Source organism: Buteo buteo, chromosome 11 (genome assembly GCF_964188355.1).
Source record: "Buteo buteo chromosome 11, bButBut1.hap1.1, whole genome shotgun sequence".
Lineage (NCBI taxonomy): Eukaryota > Metazoa > Chordata > Aves > Accipitriformes > Accipitridae > Buteo > Buteo buteo.
This window is the reverse complement of record NC_134181.1, coordinates 43,124,674-43,142,984: the sequence shown is the minus strand read 5'-3', so window position 1 is coordinate 43,142,984 and position 18,311 is coordinate 43,124,674. Positions and strand designations below refer to the sequence as shown.

At 58.8% G+C, this 18,311-nt stretch overlaps 2 protein-coding genes across 2 annotated transcripts; one reads left to right on the top strand and one right to left on the bottom strand.

The window, feature by feature from the left end:
- Nucleotides 1–7,096: 7,096 nt before the first annotated feature.
- Nucleotides 7,097–8,391, top strand: DUSP18 (dual specificity phosphatase 18). Its single transcript, XM_075039683.1, is given in 4 exon segments — nt 7,097–7,270; nt 7,775–7,860; nt 7,862–8,037; nt 8,040–8,391. Coding segments are annotated over 4 exon segments (669 nt in total). The 3' UTR covers nt 8,273–8,391.
- Nucleotides 8,392–13,371: 4,980 nt separating this feature from the next.
- On the bottom strand, nt 13,372–18,208 carry SLC35E4 (solute carrier family 35 member E4). Its single transcript, XM_075039665.1, has 2 exons — nt 16,893–18,208; nt 13,372–15,396 (listed from the first exon to the last, which is right to left on the bottom strand). Exons 1-2 carry the CDS (start codon nt 18,058–18,060, stop codon nt 14,969–14,971), a joined length of 1,596 nt encoding a protein of 531 aa, XP_074895766.1. The 5' UTR covers nt 18,061–18,208; the 3' UTR covers nt 13,372–14,968.
- Nucleotides 18,209–18,311: the final 103 nt, after the last annotated feature.

Here is an 18,311-nt window from a genome sequence, read left to right as displayed (position 1 = left end):
ATCCCACCAGCACATAGTCGGCAGACCACGGATATGTGTCCTGGGGTTTGCGGACTGCCCTGCACCTTCTCACTGTACACAAAAAGGCTGTTCCACAAGGGATCCTGGTGCTTTCCAGCCTTTCTGCCCTACCTGTTACAGGATTCTCCTTCAGGAGGGGAGCTTGTCTGCCGGCGCTGTCCGCTCCCACATGGCCAGCATCTGCTGCAGGGCAAGGTCCCACTGACTCTGCCTCTCTGCCTCTCTCCAGGAGAAGACAGGACACCCAGCCCTGTCCCCTGACTGGGGGAGATGCTGGGGAACAGGCCATGTGCTGCTACGTGCAGAACAACAAACCCTGACCCTTTTGCCTCCTCCATGGCTTCAGGCAGGAAGACAACTCTGGTGCAGGAGTCATCTCAAAGGAGTAGCAGTATCTGCTGCTGCTGGGAACCCGGGCAGACAGCAGGCAGCAGCTAACATTTTGCTTCTTGGGATACATTTCCTGCTAGCCTCTTGCAGCTCTGGAGGATAATAATGATGCAGCATGCACATAAAACAAGCCCAGTGTAGCTGCAGTGCTGGTCTCCGGAGAGGCGCGCAGGAGCTGCTATTTCTTTTCAACTGCACATTCATCTCAGGGGTTTACAAAGCTTGTTCCAGGTCATTGCAAGCTCCTGTGATTTAGTGTTCAGTGAACATACACTGTTAATATTACATTTGTGGTCCAAGCTTGAGCACGTGGGCAGGCAGGAGAGCTGGCTGTTAAGCTGAACGCAGGCAGTGCTGCCCAGTGATGAGGCTGAATCAAACCGCTCCCACCTGCCCTTGACACTGTCTGTACCAGGTCTTGCCTGCATGGGGCTACAGGCAAGAGTCACCTGCCTCTTTTAACACCGCCCGAAGGCATCTGTGAGCACTCTGTACAGTGTGCCAAACCCTGGATGTATCAGCTCCTTCTCTCCTTGGAGCCTCTTAGGTGAGGAAAGGGCCCAGATCTCTGCCCAGATCCCATCTGTTTGCTTCTACATGCTGAGATCAGAGCTGCAGGGAGGGGACAGATGGGTTATGTCTCAGTGCTGGTGTCCTGGGCTGCTTTGATAATTCATCCAATCCTGGATGGCACCTGCCCTACAGCTCTGGCTTGAGCTGCTCTCCTGGAGAAGGTGTACGCAGCCAATACTATCCCCCTCTGCTCCAAGCATTGCCTGTTCCGAGTGATGAGCGTTGCGCTGACACAGCTCTGCGTTCCTTCCACCTCTGGCTGAAAACACAGACCTCGCCAGCCTGTGCCGAGGTGAACGGTCCTCTCCCATCCAAGAGGCAAGAGGTACCCCTCGGGGCTCCCCACGGTGGAACGCTGGAGCTGGGGAGTCTTTCCTGATCAAACCAGCGTTGCCTCCACATCCACTGTACCTAAACAGAGAAACCATTGAGTCCCTACAGTAAGGAGTCTGCTGAGGGGTCAGGTGTGGTGGGATTATTGTAAGCTCTCAGCAAACTGACTTTTAAAAGGGGGAGACGGGAGGGCTGGGGGCGCTGAGCTGGCTGTGCAAAGCAAGAAGCTTGAGAGCACCAGGCTGGAAGTGGGATGGCAGGAGAAGCGTGGCTGGAAGAGGGACGCTGGCTCAGCCAGCAGCACCCTCTGCAGTCAGCTGTGGGCAGCGATAAGACCGGCTCTTGGAGAGGAAAATCTGCCTGGGGGTGTTGGGGGCACTCAGATCAGTGTGTGATTTTGGCTGGCATCTGCCTGCTGAGTCTGCGGCAAGTCGCAGCCTCTGCTCTCCCAGGCACATCAGCTCCTTCCTCGCTTTGCCGAGCAGGAACGCGTGTGGGGCTGGCTCAATCAGCACAGGCCCAGGAACCAGCTAACATCCACAGCCCATCATGGCAAACGGTATGGCTCCAGCAGTTCCACTGGTTTCGAGGCCACGGGGCTGGGGAGGTCGGTGAGGCGAGGGCAAACGGGGCCAGGCATCGCCCCACGCCTGGTGGTCTTCGCTCTGGGAATGGCTGCTGTGTGCAAGGGCTGACTCCTGCCGTGGGGGTGGCGGGATGAAGGACAGCACTGAGCTGGTGAACTGGAGAAATGGTGACTGGTGACTGGCTTCTCCCCGCACAGGATGGACGGCGAGGTGCTCGGAGGGGCTGAACCCCATCCCTGTAACCTCTGCACAGAGCAGCACCGTCGGACAGAGCCCTGCAGCCCCTCTGCTTCCACGGCAAGAGCGGAGGGACATCCCCTGCTCCTGTCAGGGTGCTGCTGCATGCCAGGCACCACTTGGGGACCCCCCTGCGCGCAGGGTGGGTGCCATTTGGGAGACGGATGGATGCAGCTATTACTGTAGCAACGGGGACAAATGGCTCCTGGGCTTGCTGAACAGCAGAGCCCAGCTGAAACCACCCGATGTCGGGAGGAGGTTGATGGAGGGGGGAACAAAGCCAAGGACTCTGAAATCGGAAAATGGGGAGGCAACAAATGAGCAGTCATTCACTGCTTCTCGTAACACAAGAACTGGGGGCACACGGTGAATTTGCCCAGATAGTAGGTGTACAACTAACTAAAGGGACTGTTTTTAAGTTAAACGCTGAGACTTGCTGCCCTGGCATGCTGCGGAGGCCAGACACGTACAGCAGAGTCCAAAGGCCACGGAGGGCAGGTCTGCTGCAGCCCAGACTGCTGAGAGCTGGAATGGATGGGCTACAGGAGCCTGGGTGCACTTTTGGCTGGATGGCACATTTCACAGCTGACAGAGCCAAGAGCTCCAGGCAGTATTCAAACAATAGCTGAAGTGTTGCGTGGTAACACGCGAATGTCTGGACCAAATCCAGAAGCTCTCAGTTGGTTTTCAACCAGTCCTTTTCTCACAGCATCTTCCCACAAGGAAAACTCCGGGGGTGGCCAGCACAGGTCACCCCTGGGTAACAACCTCCAGGCTCCTCTCTAAAAATGTACTGCATTATTTGCTTGTGGGCATTTCCTTGCTTTTCACCTCAATGCATCTCTTCTTGGGTTTCAGTGTTACTCAAGCCAACTGATATAGGTAGACACCAGTCTGTCACTGCTGCCAGCATGACCAAAGGCATTTACTCTCTGTTGTGTCCAGCAATGGTCTTGGTGAGCAACAAATCCACATTTTCCTGGACAAACAAAGCAGGCAAAATATGCAGATGCAGGCCGCTAGGCAGTTAACTCTGCTGGTAATTTCTTTTTCCAGCTGGATGTCATCACTAAGGTCTGGTGCAGGATCCGGGCAGCAGCATGGTGGAGGCAGGCTGTCGATGAGCGAGGTCAGGAAGGAAGGATCTGTCCGTGGAGAGGACAGTATGCAGGGCAGATTTATCACAGGTGTAAGAAGGAAAGACAACAAGAAGATGCCTTAAGTACTCAAGAAAAACAAGACTTTATAGATCTGTGGTTTGAAGCCAATTCAGGTGCCAAACGCTGATTTTCTATTCAGTGTTTCTATAGCCTTTCAGCACCTGAATCATGTCTATGAAGCATCCTCTGGAGACAATTTGAGAGGATGCCTTTAGACAGCTGCAAGCCCTCGTAAGGCAAGGCCATAGCAGGTGGCCTATTATTGCTGAGGTGTCCCAGAGATGGAAAGCACTGCCCCTAAAGTCAGGCTTGCCAGGCACCTTCCAGTCTAAGATTTTTAGTTATCATCATGTGTAATGTTGCCAGGTGTCTGAGTCTGGCTGAATTATGGAAAAGCTTTAAGGAATAAGAAACAGAATTATTTACTGTTTCAAGAGCCAGAGGTTAGGGAAAAGTTTGTTGTTTCTTCAAAAAAAATAGTTGTACAGTAAATTGAGAAGCAGTATTTCATCGTCAAGGCCTGATGCCTCCAGATTTTTGAGCACTGGAGTGTAACTTGCCAGGCATGCTGTCTGAGGTATGCCTCTCGCATTAGTCGAGAAAATTCTCTTTAGAAATCCCAACTGAGGGGGACGGCTTGAAGTTACTGAACATTTTTTAATCCAGTGAAGAAAAAACTGAGTGAGGACATGACAGCAACCTTCCAACATGCAATTATTCCCTCAAGGCCACTGCAAAACAAAAAAATGATCAGCTTCATTTCAAGCAAAAAAGGTTTATGTTATAAAAACCCCAACATTGCAATGCTGGCTGAAAAACCAGGCCACCTCGAGAAACTGTGGCATCTCCTTTACTGCGAGTTTTTTAAAAACAGTTTAGATGCACATTTTTCAAGGATAGTCAAAATATTCTTCATGTTACAGCACCGCAGAGGCCAGAGTGGATGATGTCAATCTCTCCAGCTCTGCACTCCCACGATAAGCTGTATCCCACCCTACTGGGGGGACTCAACAGTCACTCTGAATGTCTCTGGTTTGGGAAAAGGGAAGAAGAAAGTTGATCAGTTCTACTTGCCTACAACCACCTTCTCAATCTGCTGCTGACACTTACCCACTTCTTCAGTGCCTTGAGGCACTCTCCTTCAGTACTCCATTCCTTGTTTTTTTCTCCTAAGCTTCTTAAGTCACCAATCCTTCTTCTTTTTCCACAACGACAGATTCACTTACCCTCCCTGAACCTCTGATAACATTTCTGGAAATCCACCTAGCTGTGAAACATGTTGTTTGGATCCTTTCTAAAGGCAAAAGCCAAGAAAAAAAACTATCCCTTTCACATCACTTTCCTATTCCCTCAAAGGAAACCAGTCCATTGAAGAGGTGTTTTACTCCTGTGGCTGCCACACCGCTTCCTGAATTGTCCCCAGCCCATGGCCCTCTAACCACAGCAGCCCCACTGATTTGAAAGATAAATGGGCAGCAACACAAGAGAGTGCGAGGGATTGTGCTGGTTTATTGCTGTAACAGGACCGAGCATGAGCTTCCTAAAAGGACAAACTGAAAATTCGAGTATGTTGGCCAGACATGGGCCGGAGCCCTGGGACATCCTGCAGGAGGAGCTCTCTAGACATGTCTCTTGGTCCCTTCTCGGTCAGTAGCAGCTGCATGTTCCAAGGGCATCACTTCACTCGCAGACGAACCACCTGCGGAAGGGACGGATGACTTCCCACTTCTGCGGCTGAACACTTCCAGTGATTTTTCAAACCTTTCAGATGCCTTCTTCCTCCCACCATCTTTCTCTCCTGTTCTTTCAAAAACTGCTGCTGTAAATGTTTGTGGAAACGTTCAGTCTTCTTTTTGGCCTCTTCAAAGTGTTTTACCTTTACAAAAGCAAACGTAAGACCTTATAGCCACTATCCTAACCATGAAATACAGAATTCCAAAGTGATGATTGTCTTTGGGAAGAGAGACATCCTGCCACATCCCTTACTATGGTCAAGGTGACCTCCAAGCAAAAAGCTCCAAAATTCCTAAGTATCACTCTAAACATTGGTCTGAAAAAGATTACTCACATCATCCTGCCTCCTTGACTACAATTCACTTCACACTACTGTAAGAAGCAGGTCTGGAGGACAGCAGTCACATTCTTGCACCTCAGACCCAATCCATCACACCAATAACAAAAAGCCCACATTATAAAACCAACCGATGACAATGTCGTCATCTGGTTTGAGTGGGCTCTCAACCAGAATTTACTGTGCAAGCTAACGAGCTCTGTGTCCCCCACGCACCACAGGTGTCGCATGGGCTTCCGTGCTTGCAGGCATGCAGTCTCTCCAGCTGTAAGGGTCTCTTGACGGTGAACAGAAATCTGTCCGTGTGCGTGGCACAAACGCAGGGCACACCTGCGCTGCAGGACCAAACCAGGCATCACAACGCAGCTTGGGTCTTGGTTGTAGCCTAGAGCTAATTCACTCACAGCGGCTGCGCTGCCCCGAGGTCTTGAAACTCGCACATCATAAATGTTTGTAGGCCAGGGGGATCTCCTCAGCACACAGCTACCTAGAGGTTACCGTCAGTCCCTTGAGTTAAGGGATTAGGGAACGCCATCCCCACGACAGCAGAAAGAAACCTTCAGCTGGGACATGTTAGTGTCACTAGTTCATGTCTCAAGTACAGATTTAGCAAGAGACGCTGGGAATTGAAACCATCAGACATTAATTTCTGTATTAGACTTTCTTATTTGAGCAAACCTCACTTGAGAGGAGAAGCCAGGTAAGATTTTTTCCCTGTACTCACTACTAACTGCTACAGGGCTGCGCAGTTTATTGCCTAAGCAGGCTCAGTCACGCACAGAGCCAGACCCCGGCAGTACCCTACGGTTCTGCCAGAAAGAGTCAAGAGGGTGGACTTTGCAGCCCTGTGTTATAAAGCTTTGATTTAAACTGAAAAAATGCTGAAATCATGATGCTTGGGGTTTCTGACCAGAGCAGGAAGGCAAAGTTCCTTGGGATATATGCAGTAAGGTGAGGGGAGAGGATTCAGGTGGTGCTGGCTGGGTACCAAGGACAAAAAGCATGGCTGCCCGGGAGCAGAGAGGTGAGCTGAAGGGAACTACTCAGTGCGCGAAGGTCCAGGTGTGTCTAATGCCACCCTAAATCCCAGTTCCGAGTTTATAGACTCGATCCGGCATTCCGCGCATTCCTGCAGGAGAGACTATCTCACCTGCTATTGTGAATTAACCCGTTACTGCTGGGCTCAAAGTGAGAAGCACTAAAGGGGGGATTGGGCTGCTAAGTGTTGCAAAACCTTTGCCTAGTTCCCTCCCTGCTGGGAAGTCACACGTCAGCGCTTCACCCATTTCTGATAATTTACCCTTGGTCTCCCTAGATATCATAGGAACGACATCTAAGTCCAGGTTAAGTCCATGGCTGACAATGCCTGTAGCTTATCTTTCCAAAACACAGTTGCCTTGCAGATAGGATATGGCAGCTGTGTCCTGAGGTCAGGATGGAGGTGCAACCATTCATGTGGAAGGTGGCCCAAGAACTGATAGCCTTGGCACCCACATCCTGATCCAGCAGAATGAAGACCTAAGGACTGAGGACTTAAGCGATGATTTAAGGACTCTGAGGAACTGAGAACCGAGCATTTGCACAAGCCGTTCCTCCAGCCTCGTGTCACCTGCAGCTCTTGCTGCCAGCCTCTTCAGAGGAGGGGGATCTCCCTCTCCTTTTCCAAGACACATCCACCAGCAGCCAAAGGGAGAACAAACCCTCCCCTTGTGCCGGAGGGGGCCATGAACCCCATCCCAGGGGGCAGTGCTGGTGGAGTCAAGAGGGGAGCAGAGACCTTCACCTTCTTCTCCAGCAGCAGCAGGGCATGGCGGCTGGCGCGGCTGGTGGAGTTGGGCAGGGAGCTGTCAGGCACATGGCTGTCCGAGTCGAGGTCCAAGTCTGCAGAGCTGCTCCGGGTGAGAGGGGGCTTCGTGTCACACACAGCAGGGTGCAGGGGGGTGCCAACCCCCCCCGAGCTGTTCCCACAGCCCCAACCCATGTAAGATGTCCCCCAGCCCCAGGATGGTGTGACGAGTCCCCCAGCGCCAGCCTGCTGTCAGGGGTCCCCCAGCCACTGTGGGGGTCCCGCAGCCCCAGGACAGTGTGAGGGTTCCCCCAAACCCACACCGGGGCCCGCTGAGCTGCCGGCTCTGGGGCGGTGGGAAGAAGGTGAGGCGAGGCCGCGCGCCGCCCTGCTCCTCCATGGCCATCGCCGTTGCGTGCACATCGGTGGTTGCCATGGGGGGCTCGGCCCTGCCCCACTGCCGTTCCCTGACCCCCCTGGGGCTGCCGGGCAGTGGGGCCCGGGAGGCTGGCACGCGGCGGGGGGACAGGGCTGGGTGTATTTCTACAGGTATTTCTAGGCACAACCGGCACACCCCAACGGCAGTGGCGCTGGGAGCCCTGCCCCAGCACCCCAGATCACCTCCATCCTCTACCTCGGTGACACGGTGGCCACCAACAGCCACCTCCTGCTCTTCAGCCACCGCATCGGCACGGTCATCCACAACCCCGGAGGTGGTGAACACCCTCTGTCCCAACGTCGAGTACCTGCGCATCCTTGTGATGGACGGCCCCGCCGCCCGCATCTCCAGGTGCTTCGACTCCGTGGCAGCTAAAATCCACAGCGTGGGGACACGTGGGGGCTGGACACTGCTGCGCTGCACTGCTGGGGTGAGCAGGTCCCCGCCGTCCGCTTGGCCTGTCTCCTGAAGCACCACTCCGCATCCCTGGCAGGCGCCCATGCCTGGGTCGAGTCTTGCCGTCCCATCATACGTCCCAGCAACGGCTTCTGGCAGCAGCTCATCCACTATGAGTACAAACTCTTTGGTGTCAACAGGCTCCAAACGGTCAGCTCTCTGTCAGGGATGATACCCGATGTTTATGAAAATGAAGGGAGAGTAATGCTGCTGCTCTGAGTACAGATGAGCTGCTGTGACCTCTTGGCAAGAAACCCAGGGAAAGCCAACAGCAGTTCTTCCAGATCGATGCCGGAGCATTGAAAATAAACTATTCTCTTCTAAGGGGGTTGGAGCATGAGGTCTCTGCCGCTGAAAGTATAGGGGATTGGCAATACAACCAGCAAGTAGTGGGGTTTACTATAAATAAAATCAAGCCAGTTTAAACTATGCAGTTAGTTTTCACACTTAATTCATATGAGGGTCCTGACAGTAACTCTGACACCATCACGTGTTTAGAGAATGTTGTTTTATTCCAGCACAAACTGTGCTCCTAAAACAGGACAGAAACTAGCTGTGAGTCAGGATATTTGGAGTTTTACCAACGTTTGTTTTTCCTAACTGGGATATGACTTTGCATTTTGAGGCAGCAGCCCTAAGTCCAGTCATCTGCTGCAGAACAACACAGACTCCAGCATCCCCAGTTGGGAGAGACCCAAGGATGTCCTGCTTTCCACTATCTGACCCTTTCTCTTCCCCCACCTGATTGCCCCAACCCGTTTTCAGAAGGTGCCTTGGGAGGTCCGTGGTTATCTGGGTGAGCTGCTCACTGCTCGGAAAGAACCCCATTTACTCCTGGTGGGCTGGGAAGTCAAGGTGGGAGCAACAAGAGGAAGCCTGCTGTCAGTTTGAATCATTGAGGGGAGGTCATCATGTCGTTATGAACTAGAAGCCTGATCTGGGCACACTTTGACATCGGTCAGCAGCAAACCATGTATTAATTCTGGTTTATCACAGCATGAAGTTTTCAGCTCCAGCAGCTCTGTCCTGAGTGGCAATAACAGACCCGTTTCAGGTGGGAGTAGGGGGCCCCAGGCTGGCATGTGTGTGTGAGGGGTCCCACAGCCCCTGGGTCAGCATGAGGGGGTCCTACAGCCCCAGTTGGTTGGAGGGGTTGTAGCAAGGTGGGTGTCAGTCTCTTTTCCCAGGTAACAAGCGATAGGACGAGAGGAAACGGCCTCAAGTCATGCCAGGGGTGGTTTAGATTGGATATTAGGAAAAATTTCTTCACCAAAAGGGTTGTCAGGCATTGGAACAGGCTGCCCAGGGAAGCAGTTGAGTCACCATCCCTGGAGTTATTTAAAAGACGTGTAGACGTGGTGCTTAGGGACATGGTTTAGTGGTGGACATGGCAGTGTTAGGTTAACGGTTGGACTCGATGATCCTAAAGGTCTTTTCCAACCTAAATGATTCTGTGATTCTATGATTCTATCCTACCAATGGCACTTTGGGAGTGCTCCTCCACACCCACAAAGAGCAACCTGGCAAACTACCTCTCTGCAGGTCTCAAAGCAGCTCAAGTGATAGCTGTGGTGGGTGAGGAAGAGCCTTGCCTTCCTTTGAGTGTATTGCTTTTCTCCCAAAGCACTTTCTAGAAGCAGAACAAAGACCCGACTCCTCATGGACATGTAAGAAGTTCCTCTTGGAAAACAGAAATGTTAAAGGAAAAGGACAGAGCGAGCAAGTTGGGTGCACAGGTATCACAGAGAGCATCGGAGACACGGCAGACCTCTTGGAGGAGTCACCAGTGTGACCACCTGGAGCCTCGCTGCTTCTCAGGCTGGATCTCTGCCCAGACAAGGGTGCAGTTGGTGACTGTAGAGTCATCCCCACCCCTCTCTACTCCAGCTTTCCAGTGGAATACCAGGCTTCCCCTACAGAGAACAACGATGCCGCCAGCCTTAGCAGGTCCTGCAGATGTCTGGCTCTTGTGTGCCAGCCGTGGAGGGCACCACTGGCTGGGTCCCCGGCACAGGTACCTGCTGTCCGAGTGAGGGGAGACCAGGGACTTTGCGTGGATGGAAGTGGATGGAGGCTCGTCGAAGTGGGAGTCCTGACTGCCTGGCAAGTCCACGGCGATGAGGCAGGTCCAAGGCCAAGCTGGGAAGTTGGGTGGGAGTCCGGATCCAGCTCGGCGGCGTACACAGCCAAGCATGGGCACAGCTGCAGCGTAGCACCAAGGGTGAGCATCTCAGTTTGAACACAACTCTCAAGAGAAGTGGGGAGGAATAGGGGTGGTGATGCTGCTGCCAGCTCTTAAACACTTTTTGCTTCGCAGCCATTAGAACCCAGGTGAGACCCCTGCACCCTCACACCCGAACCTGCTGAACCAAGCTCTCGTTCTGGCTTAGGTTGCCACTAAGGCACCATTTGTGTTTCACAACAGCCTGTGGATCGCTTAAGTTTTTATATAGCGATCTTATGTTATGCATACTGTAATTAGCACACTATTATAACCACCTTAAAAGTTTGTATCTTATACGCCTACTTTATGATGTAAAGTTATGTTATGAAAACAAAGTATATGACTTTAAAAATGCCTTTAAGCTCATGTGATTTCATCTTTTGGAAACACAGCTACAGGCAGTCAACAGCCTTCTCAGAGCAGAGCAGTGAGCCCGTGCCACAGAGAGAGAGCAATGAAGTCACCAGTAAAGCCAGCCTGCCCCAAAATAGTTAAGAGAAAATTCTGGAGGGTTTTTTGGGATACTGAAGCAGAGAACATGGGGCTGGAAGGGAGCCTCAAGGGCCATCCTCTCCATCTCCTGGCCTCCAACTGGGCTCGGGCCGCTTCAAGCATCCTCAGACGTTGCTCGCCACTGCTGGACATTGCACTCCTCATGTAGTCTATCCTTGAGCCAGGCTGTCCTGCTGGGGGGAATGCATTTTTCTTAATGTCTACCCTAAAAAAGGCTTTGCCATAATTTCAGCTCCAGAGCCAGGGTGGTCCCTGACACCGTTTGAGGACTGTGATGTGGTAGGTTTAAGACCATGCCCCGGCATATGAGGGAAGGATATCGTTTACTGGCTTAGGCTCCCCAGCTTAGCAAGCGTTTGTCCTTGCTGCCTCCCAGCTGCAGATCCCGTGTCCCTCTGGGCTAATGCAATAAGCCTCCCGACATCCCCGAGGGCAGCAGTTAATCCCCTGTCCTGAAACACAGAAAATTTCCACTGGGTGCTCCCAGGCACCCGGCTGGCGTGCAGTAAAACCACCCCGCATCTCCTCTCCCCTGCACGGAGACACGCTGCTCCTCTGCCAAGGGCAGCGGCTCACAGCTCAGCCCCCCACCTCAGAGGAAGATTTCAGCCGTGGTTTAACAGCAGATCCAGAAGAAACTGTCCGGCCAGATCTCGTAACAACACTATCCCATTGGACGCACATTTATTTCTCCCACCTCAGACTTCCACGCTTTGCCTGGAGCTTCTTGCCAGCCAGCACCTCCAGCACGGTGGGACCAAGCACGTGGAGGTGCCACCCATCCTTGCTGCCACCGCTCACTGGCTTCAGAGCTGTCACCCCTCCTCGCATCTCCCGTCCCCTCTGTGCATTTCAGGATCGGGAGCGCGGAAACCTGACAGCAGCGCCTGTGGGGGGAGATCAGGAGCGTGTGCTGGGGGCCTGCGACATGGTTAACCCTGGGCAGCGGCATCTCAGGGGTTAATGAGCCCTGACATGCCCCAGCTTACCTGCTTTTGGGTGTTATTTAAAAAGAAGTGAAAACCCAGAGGATGTTTGGCAGGGGCTGTGGAGAGATGCACGGGAGAGGAAAAGCCCCCGCATTTGGAGGCACAAGAGCTGCAAGGGCTTCAGAGGCGGATTCGTGGCCATTAGACCAGGGCGATAATCCACCTCAGTACCCTCACCGTGCCGAAACCAGGCCCGGGGAGCCGTGGCTGGCGAGGGGAACCGGACCCCAGCAGGGACTGGGAAGCCGCTGCCTGCCAGGAGACGGAGGCACGGGGACACACACGTCCCCATCCTTCGCTGCTCCCCCCATGCTGCAGGGTCTGCTCCCCAGAAAGGTGTCTGCCTTGGAGCAGAGGTGTCCCAATCTGCTCCCCCCACCCACGAAGCAGCCGGGGCTGGGATCCCTTTCCCTCGTCCGGCTTAGCCGAAGCAGCGCCGGACCCGGCACACGGGCGGCTGCCACCGTGCCGATGGGAAACCCGATCTTCCCCGCGGCCGGAGCAGAGGGATGGCCGGAGCGGAGGGATGCCACCGGGCTGAGATCACGGCCTGAAATACCCGGAGAGAGGATCACCACATCGGGCCAGCCTGCCCGCCGCTGCCAGGCCCTTCATGGGCAGCATCGAAGCCCCCAACCTCGGCACAAATGCTGCCCACGGGACCCCCGCGCCCAGCCCAGCTCCCGCCACCAGCCTGCACAGGGACACCCGGCAGCGGCCGGCCGCATTCCCCGGAGCAGCGAGGCACGGGGCCAGCACCACGAGGCACTAAAACCAGGGCGGGCAAGGCAAAGCCGTGCATGCAGGCAGGATCCGGGTAGACCCCAGTGCCAGCAAATGAGTCAGGGGGCCGGGATGGGCGGGCGTTCCCCAGGGAATGGCTTCTCGAGCCAGGGATGCCGCAGGCGCGCTGGTTTGCAGCTCCCGCTTCTCCTATCCCCTGGCAGGGGACAGCGTGGGTGGGAGGTCCCGGGAACGCCTGGGAGGGGAATTTCCCCCAGCCCCATCCCTGAGACCGCACCGGGACTCGCCTTTTGAAAGGAACCAGAAAACCAAAACGACTTTCGACCCTCCCTGTTATGGAAAACGAAGGTGGCACCGGTGGTAGGCGCACGGCGGCGACGCGGCAGGCTGCCCTTCCTTCGCCGCGCGCTGGGGAAGGAGCCGATCCCAGGACGCTTCTGGAAGCGGCCCCAAAACTCACCGCCCTGATGAGTGGAAGAAAATTGCTGTTTGGGAAAGAGGGCGGGAGCCAGCTGGGAGTTTCCAGAGGGATGGGGTTGTGCTTGCGGGGTGATGTGAGTCACAGGGCTGGAGAAGGACCGGCCGGGTGACGCCAGGGGACAGGATGCTCCCCAGCGTCACGCTGCCCCGGGGCAGGGCGAAGCCGTGCCGCGGGCAGACTGTGCCGGCTCCCAGTAGGACTGGACCTTCTCCGGACACGTGCGGCCGGTGACTCCACTCCCCGTCACCGCGTCCCTCCCGTGTCCTGCACGAGGGTCCCGGGGCCAGCCCCGGGGCTGCTAAACTGCGGCTGTCCCTGCACTGGGGTATGGAGACACCAACCACGGTGGGTACGGCAGCCCCGACTTCGCCCCGGGGATCTAGGGCTTCCCGAGGCATTTCTGTGCCTCAGTTTCCCATCCCGACACCGGGTGGTTCTTCCCTTCCTGCCACGATAGGTGGGAGATCGAACCCGGGAGCCAAGGGTGGAGTACGACAAAAATAGAGCTTTATTTCAGGACAAGTGCAATCAGAGCTGAGTCCTTCGGCCCCCGGCGCAGAGTCGGTGAGCGCGGCAGCAGCCACCACGGATGCCGCACGCGGTGGTGCCGGTGCGCCCGTCGGAGCGTGCACGCTCGTGTGTGCCGGCATCGGTGCCAGGGCGTACGCACGCTGGGATGTCCCTTTGCTGAGGTGAGAGTGTGCCGTGCCCTGCTCCGGCCACGGCAAACTGGGAGGGATGGGGCCGGAGCCAGAGCCATGGTGGCCGGGAGGACACGGTGGGGACGACGACAACGCCGGCAGCACCGCCGGCAGCCCCGTGGGATCGGCACGACACGGTGGGGTTGGGGACAGGAGAGGGGACACTCACCCGGCCCGACCCTGGGCATCCTGTTCAGCCACAAGAACCGCGCGTACACGCAGCTCCGGGTTTACTCCAGCCAGCAGAGCTCAGTAGTGATGCACACACACATGCACACACACACGCACGCGCACGTGTACACATGCACACACACACCCCCACGCACGCAGAGCTGTGCACACACGGAGGTGCATTTGCACACACACGATCTGTGCCGACGTGCGTGCAGAGGCCGTGCACACCAACACACCTGTGCACACCTGGACGTAAGGCTCTGCACCCATTTGTGCATGCAGTAGCTGTGCACAGGAGCACACTCCTGCTCACACGCATGAGATCTGCTTGCACACGCAGAGCCTGCACACACCGACACACACATGCTCCCGTGCACAGAGCTGCGTGCGGGGATGCACGCACAGAGCCTCTGCACACCAATACACGTGCACACCTGCACATAAGGCTCTGCACACACAGCAACACGCTTGCACATGCGCACACAGAACCTGTGCATGCCAGCACACGCATGCCCACACACGGGTCGAGCCGTGCACGCAGACACGTTCATACATACAGAGTCTATACCGATGCACGTGTGCCCACGTGCATCAGACCAACTTGCACACGCGGAACCTTCACCCACCAACACCCATGCACACACAGCCACACGCAGACCTGCTCACACCTGCAGCGCCTGTGCACACCCAGACACGTCCACGCGCACACAGACCCGCTTGCAAACGCAGAGCCCGTGCACATCAACACGCACGCGTGCAGAGCAGCGCACACCAAGGCGCGCGTGCGCACCAGCACGCACGGACGCACGGTGCCGTGCACAGCAGTAGACGCGTGCACGCGGAGCTGCGCACACCGACACGCGCACGCGCGGCCCCACGCACCGCGCGCGCGCAAAGAGCTCGTGCGAACCAGCACGTCCACGTGCGCGGTGCCACGCGGAGCCGCGCGCGCCAGAAAACACGCGTCCGCGCCACGCTGCGCACGCTGGCACGCGCGTGCTGGCAACCGGCACACCCGTGCACCCGCGGAGCCCTGCTCGCCCACACGCTTGCAGCCTCCCCGTCCTTGCCCCGTCCCCGGCGGGGACCCTACTCCCTCCTGGGGGTGCCCCGTCCGGGCCACGCCGCCCACCGTGCCGCGATGAGGTCCGGTTGGTGGTACATGAACATCCCGGCCAGCATCAGCCCGATGCCCAGGTAGCTGAGCCCGCTCAGGTGGCTGCCAAAGAGGAGGCGGGAGAGGAGGAGGTTGCCCACCGCGGTGACGTTGCCCAGGACGTGGACGGTGAGGGCGGAGGTGAGGGAGAGGACGCAGAAAGTGGCCAAGTTGTAAAGGACGGAGCCCAGGCAGCTGAGCAGGACGCAGGCCCAGAGGGTGCCGTCGTAACGCAGGACGCCCTCCCAGGAGGGACCCACTTCCAGTGCCACGGCCGCCCCGAAAAGCAGGCAGAAACTGGGCAGGGAGGTCAGGCAGAGCAGGGAGAGGGCGTCCAGCCGGTCCTCCTGCAGCAGCAGACCTGGCGGGGGGTGGATGGGGACAGTCAGCAGGACAGACGGAACGCCGCGGCGGGGACGGCCAGCACTGACACGAGTCCCCGCTCGGTGCCCGAGTGGTTAAGAAATCCCTGGGAAGGGGGAAATGGGAGGCGGGGGGGGGGAAGCTCTTCCATGGGGCTGGGGGTGCCCTGGTTCAGGGGGTCCCCCAGTTTGGGGGGGTCCCCCAATTTGGGGGTCCAGGGTGCCGCGGGGCAGGGTTGGACAGGGCAGTTTTTTCTTCCCGTTTTGGAGCAAACGTGGCTTCCACTCCCGTCCCACCCATCCTCTTTTTTCAGCCGATTCTGCAGCCGGCAGTGACATTTCTGGGCACGTGGCCTGTCCCCTCTGTGTCCCCGTGTGTGTCCCCCCCCAGAGTCACCCGGGGACAGTGGGCACAGCCGGGCCGGCTGCCACGGTCAGGCATGCACGGGGAGGGGGGGCGTGGGACGGAGCAGCCCCCATCCACTCTCCCATGTCCCACGGGTGACAAGGGGACCAGGGTGGGTGCCGGGTGGCGATGTCCTTCGGGTGGCCGCAGCACCCCTCGGTACGGCCGCCAGCGGTCAGTTCCCCCGGGGACGGCACAGGGCGTGCACCCGGCGCTCAGCCCCACGCTCAGAGCCCGTCCCCCCGCGGTGCCCGCCTGAGTCACCAGCTCCGGAGGAAACGCTCCCTTCCCGGCCAAAAAAACAACCCGGCCGGCTCCTCTCCGACGCCTGCCAAGGACATCGCGGTCCCGGCGGCACCGCGGCTGCCGGAGCGAGTCCCCGGCCGTGGGGGACGATGCCACTTGGCGTGGGGAGTCACGGGGATGGGGACGGGGCAGCTTGGGTGTCCCTGTGCCAGACTAAAGCAATGCCACCCCCCAACCCCCCCCCCGGCTCCAGGACATGGGACGGTGTCACTGGGAGCCAGCAGTGCCCGTGGGCCACCACAGGGCCACCAAGGTGTTGGCTAGGTCACCGACAAACCGGGGTCACGTCCCCAGGATCACGGCACAGCCCTGGTGGGGGGCAGCCGGGTGGGCGAGGGGTGGCACTGGGGCTGGGGTGACACTGTGATGGGGTGGCACTGGGGCTGGGGTGACACTGGGGTGGCCCCGGGGACAGGGTGGGGAGGGGATGGTGCTGAGGCGGGGGTGACACCGGGGTGACACCAGAGCCAGGGTGGGCAGCGAGCGATGCCAGGGCCGGGGGGGCAACGGGTGGCCCTGGAACTGGGGCGGCACCGGGGCTAAAGAGCCACTGGGGCGTCACCGGGGCCAAGACGGGCAGCAGGTGGCACCGGGACCGGGATGGCGTGGGGTCGGCACCGGAGCCGGGGTGGCACCGGGAGGCAGGATGCCGCGAGGGTTGGAGCGGCAGAGGAGCGACACCGGGGCCGGGGCGGCACCGGGGTGACACCAGCACCCCGGGGGACCGTGCCGGGGGGGGGAGCGCGGGTCGGTCGTGCAGGACGGGGGACGGGCGGCACTTACTCTGCTGTACGGACTTGAGGGCGCGGAGGACGGTGGCGGCCAGGAGGAACCCGCAGCCGGGCTGGTAGATGCGGATCCCGCCGGCGACGCTGCAGGCGGCCCCGGCGCAGACGGGTCCCATGGCGGCGTACTGCAGCGGGTGGTGCCGCCGGCCCCCCAGCAGCCCCGACAGCAGGAGGGTGACCAGCGGGGTGGTGGTGGCCACCGCCTGCGCCACGTCCAGCTGCACGTAGCTCAAGCCCAGGTTGCCCAACGCCACGCTGGTGCAGAAGGTGAGGCTGAGCAGGTAGATCCTGGCGCGGGGGCGGGGGGACGGCGGCGGCGGTCCCCGCGCCCAGCCCAGCGGGTACCCCACGGCCACCCCCGACAGCATGTGGAGGGACGACAGCAGCAGCGGGTAGCGGAAACCGTGGGTGGCGAAGATCCATTTGTTGAGGCCGGCCAGGGTGGTGCCGGTGCCCAGCCAGGCCAGGACGGTGAGGGTCAGGGGCAGCGACGGGCCGGGGGGCGGCCGGCCCCCCTCCGCCTGCCCGGGGTCCGGTTTCCAGGGCCGGAGGGTCCCCTCGCCGGCCGTCATCGCCGCTTCGTCGCCCCGCCGGGACCTCCGGCACATGGGCGCCGGCTCCGCTTCCCCCCGCTGCCGCCCTCCGCTCTGCCCCGTCCTCCCGCGCCCGTGCCGAAAGCCGCCGGCCCCGGAGGAGTCGGCGACGGTAAACGGCGGCGACGGTAACGGATCCCCGGCTCCGGCTGGCGGCGGCGGCGCCCGCCCGGTGGGGTGCTGGCAGGGCTCAGCCCCGGGGTGCCGGTGCCATGTGCCGAGGAGGCAACGCCGGCGGCGAGCGGAAAGTTTGGCGATGGCGGGGAGCGGAGGGAGGGAGGCTCCTCCCCGCGGGGCCGCCGCCACCGCGTCACCGGCACGGCCGCCCGTGCGGGGGGCACGGGGGTGCGCGGGTGTGCCGGGGGGCACGTTGGGGCGCCCGCCCGGGGACGCCGCTCGGTGCAGCGGGGCCTGCCGGGAACCGGCGGCCCGCGCATCCCCGCCGGAACGGTTTCGGCCGGCGGTAGCCGGAGCAGGAGCGCTCGGCGGCCTCCATGGTGACGGCGGCGGCGGTGGGACTGCGTCAGAGCCGCCGGCTGACTCACGCCGGGGCGGCGGTGCGGGCGCCATCGCTCCCCGCCACCCACGCGGGACCCGTCGCCCACCCGGGTATCGGCAACCCTGACCCCAAACGGCAGCGGCACCCCTCGCCCCGGACACCGCAACCCCCGGCTCCGTTCACCGCCGGCTGCCCCCGGGCGGTTTTGGGGTTGGATTAAATCCCCGGGGTTGGGGAGCGGGGGGATCGCGGAGGTTTGGGACACGCGCAGGAGGTCCCCCTCCGGCTGCGCGTGGCACTGGGGCCACCGCGGTCCCCGAGT

Bases quoted from the DNA above. Each gene is read 5' to 3' on its own strand.
- SLC35E4 (XM_075039665.1), bottom strand. From the start codon at position 18,060: ATGGCGCCCGCACCGCCGCCCCGGCGTGAGTCAGCCGGCGGCTCTGAC. The intron at 15,397-16,892 runs GTAAGTGCCGCC...ACCCCCCGCCAG, and splicing joins CCTCAAGTCCGTACAGCAGA to GTCTGCTGCTGCAGGAGGAC.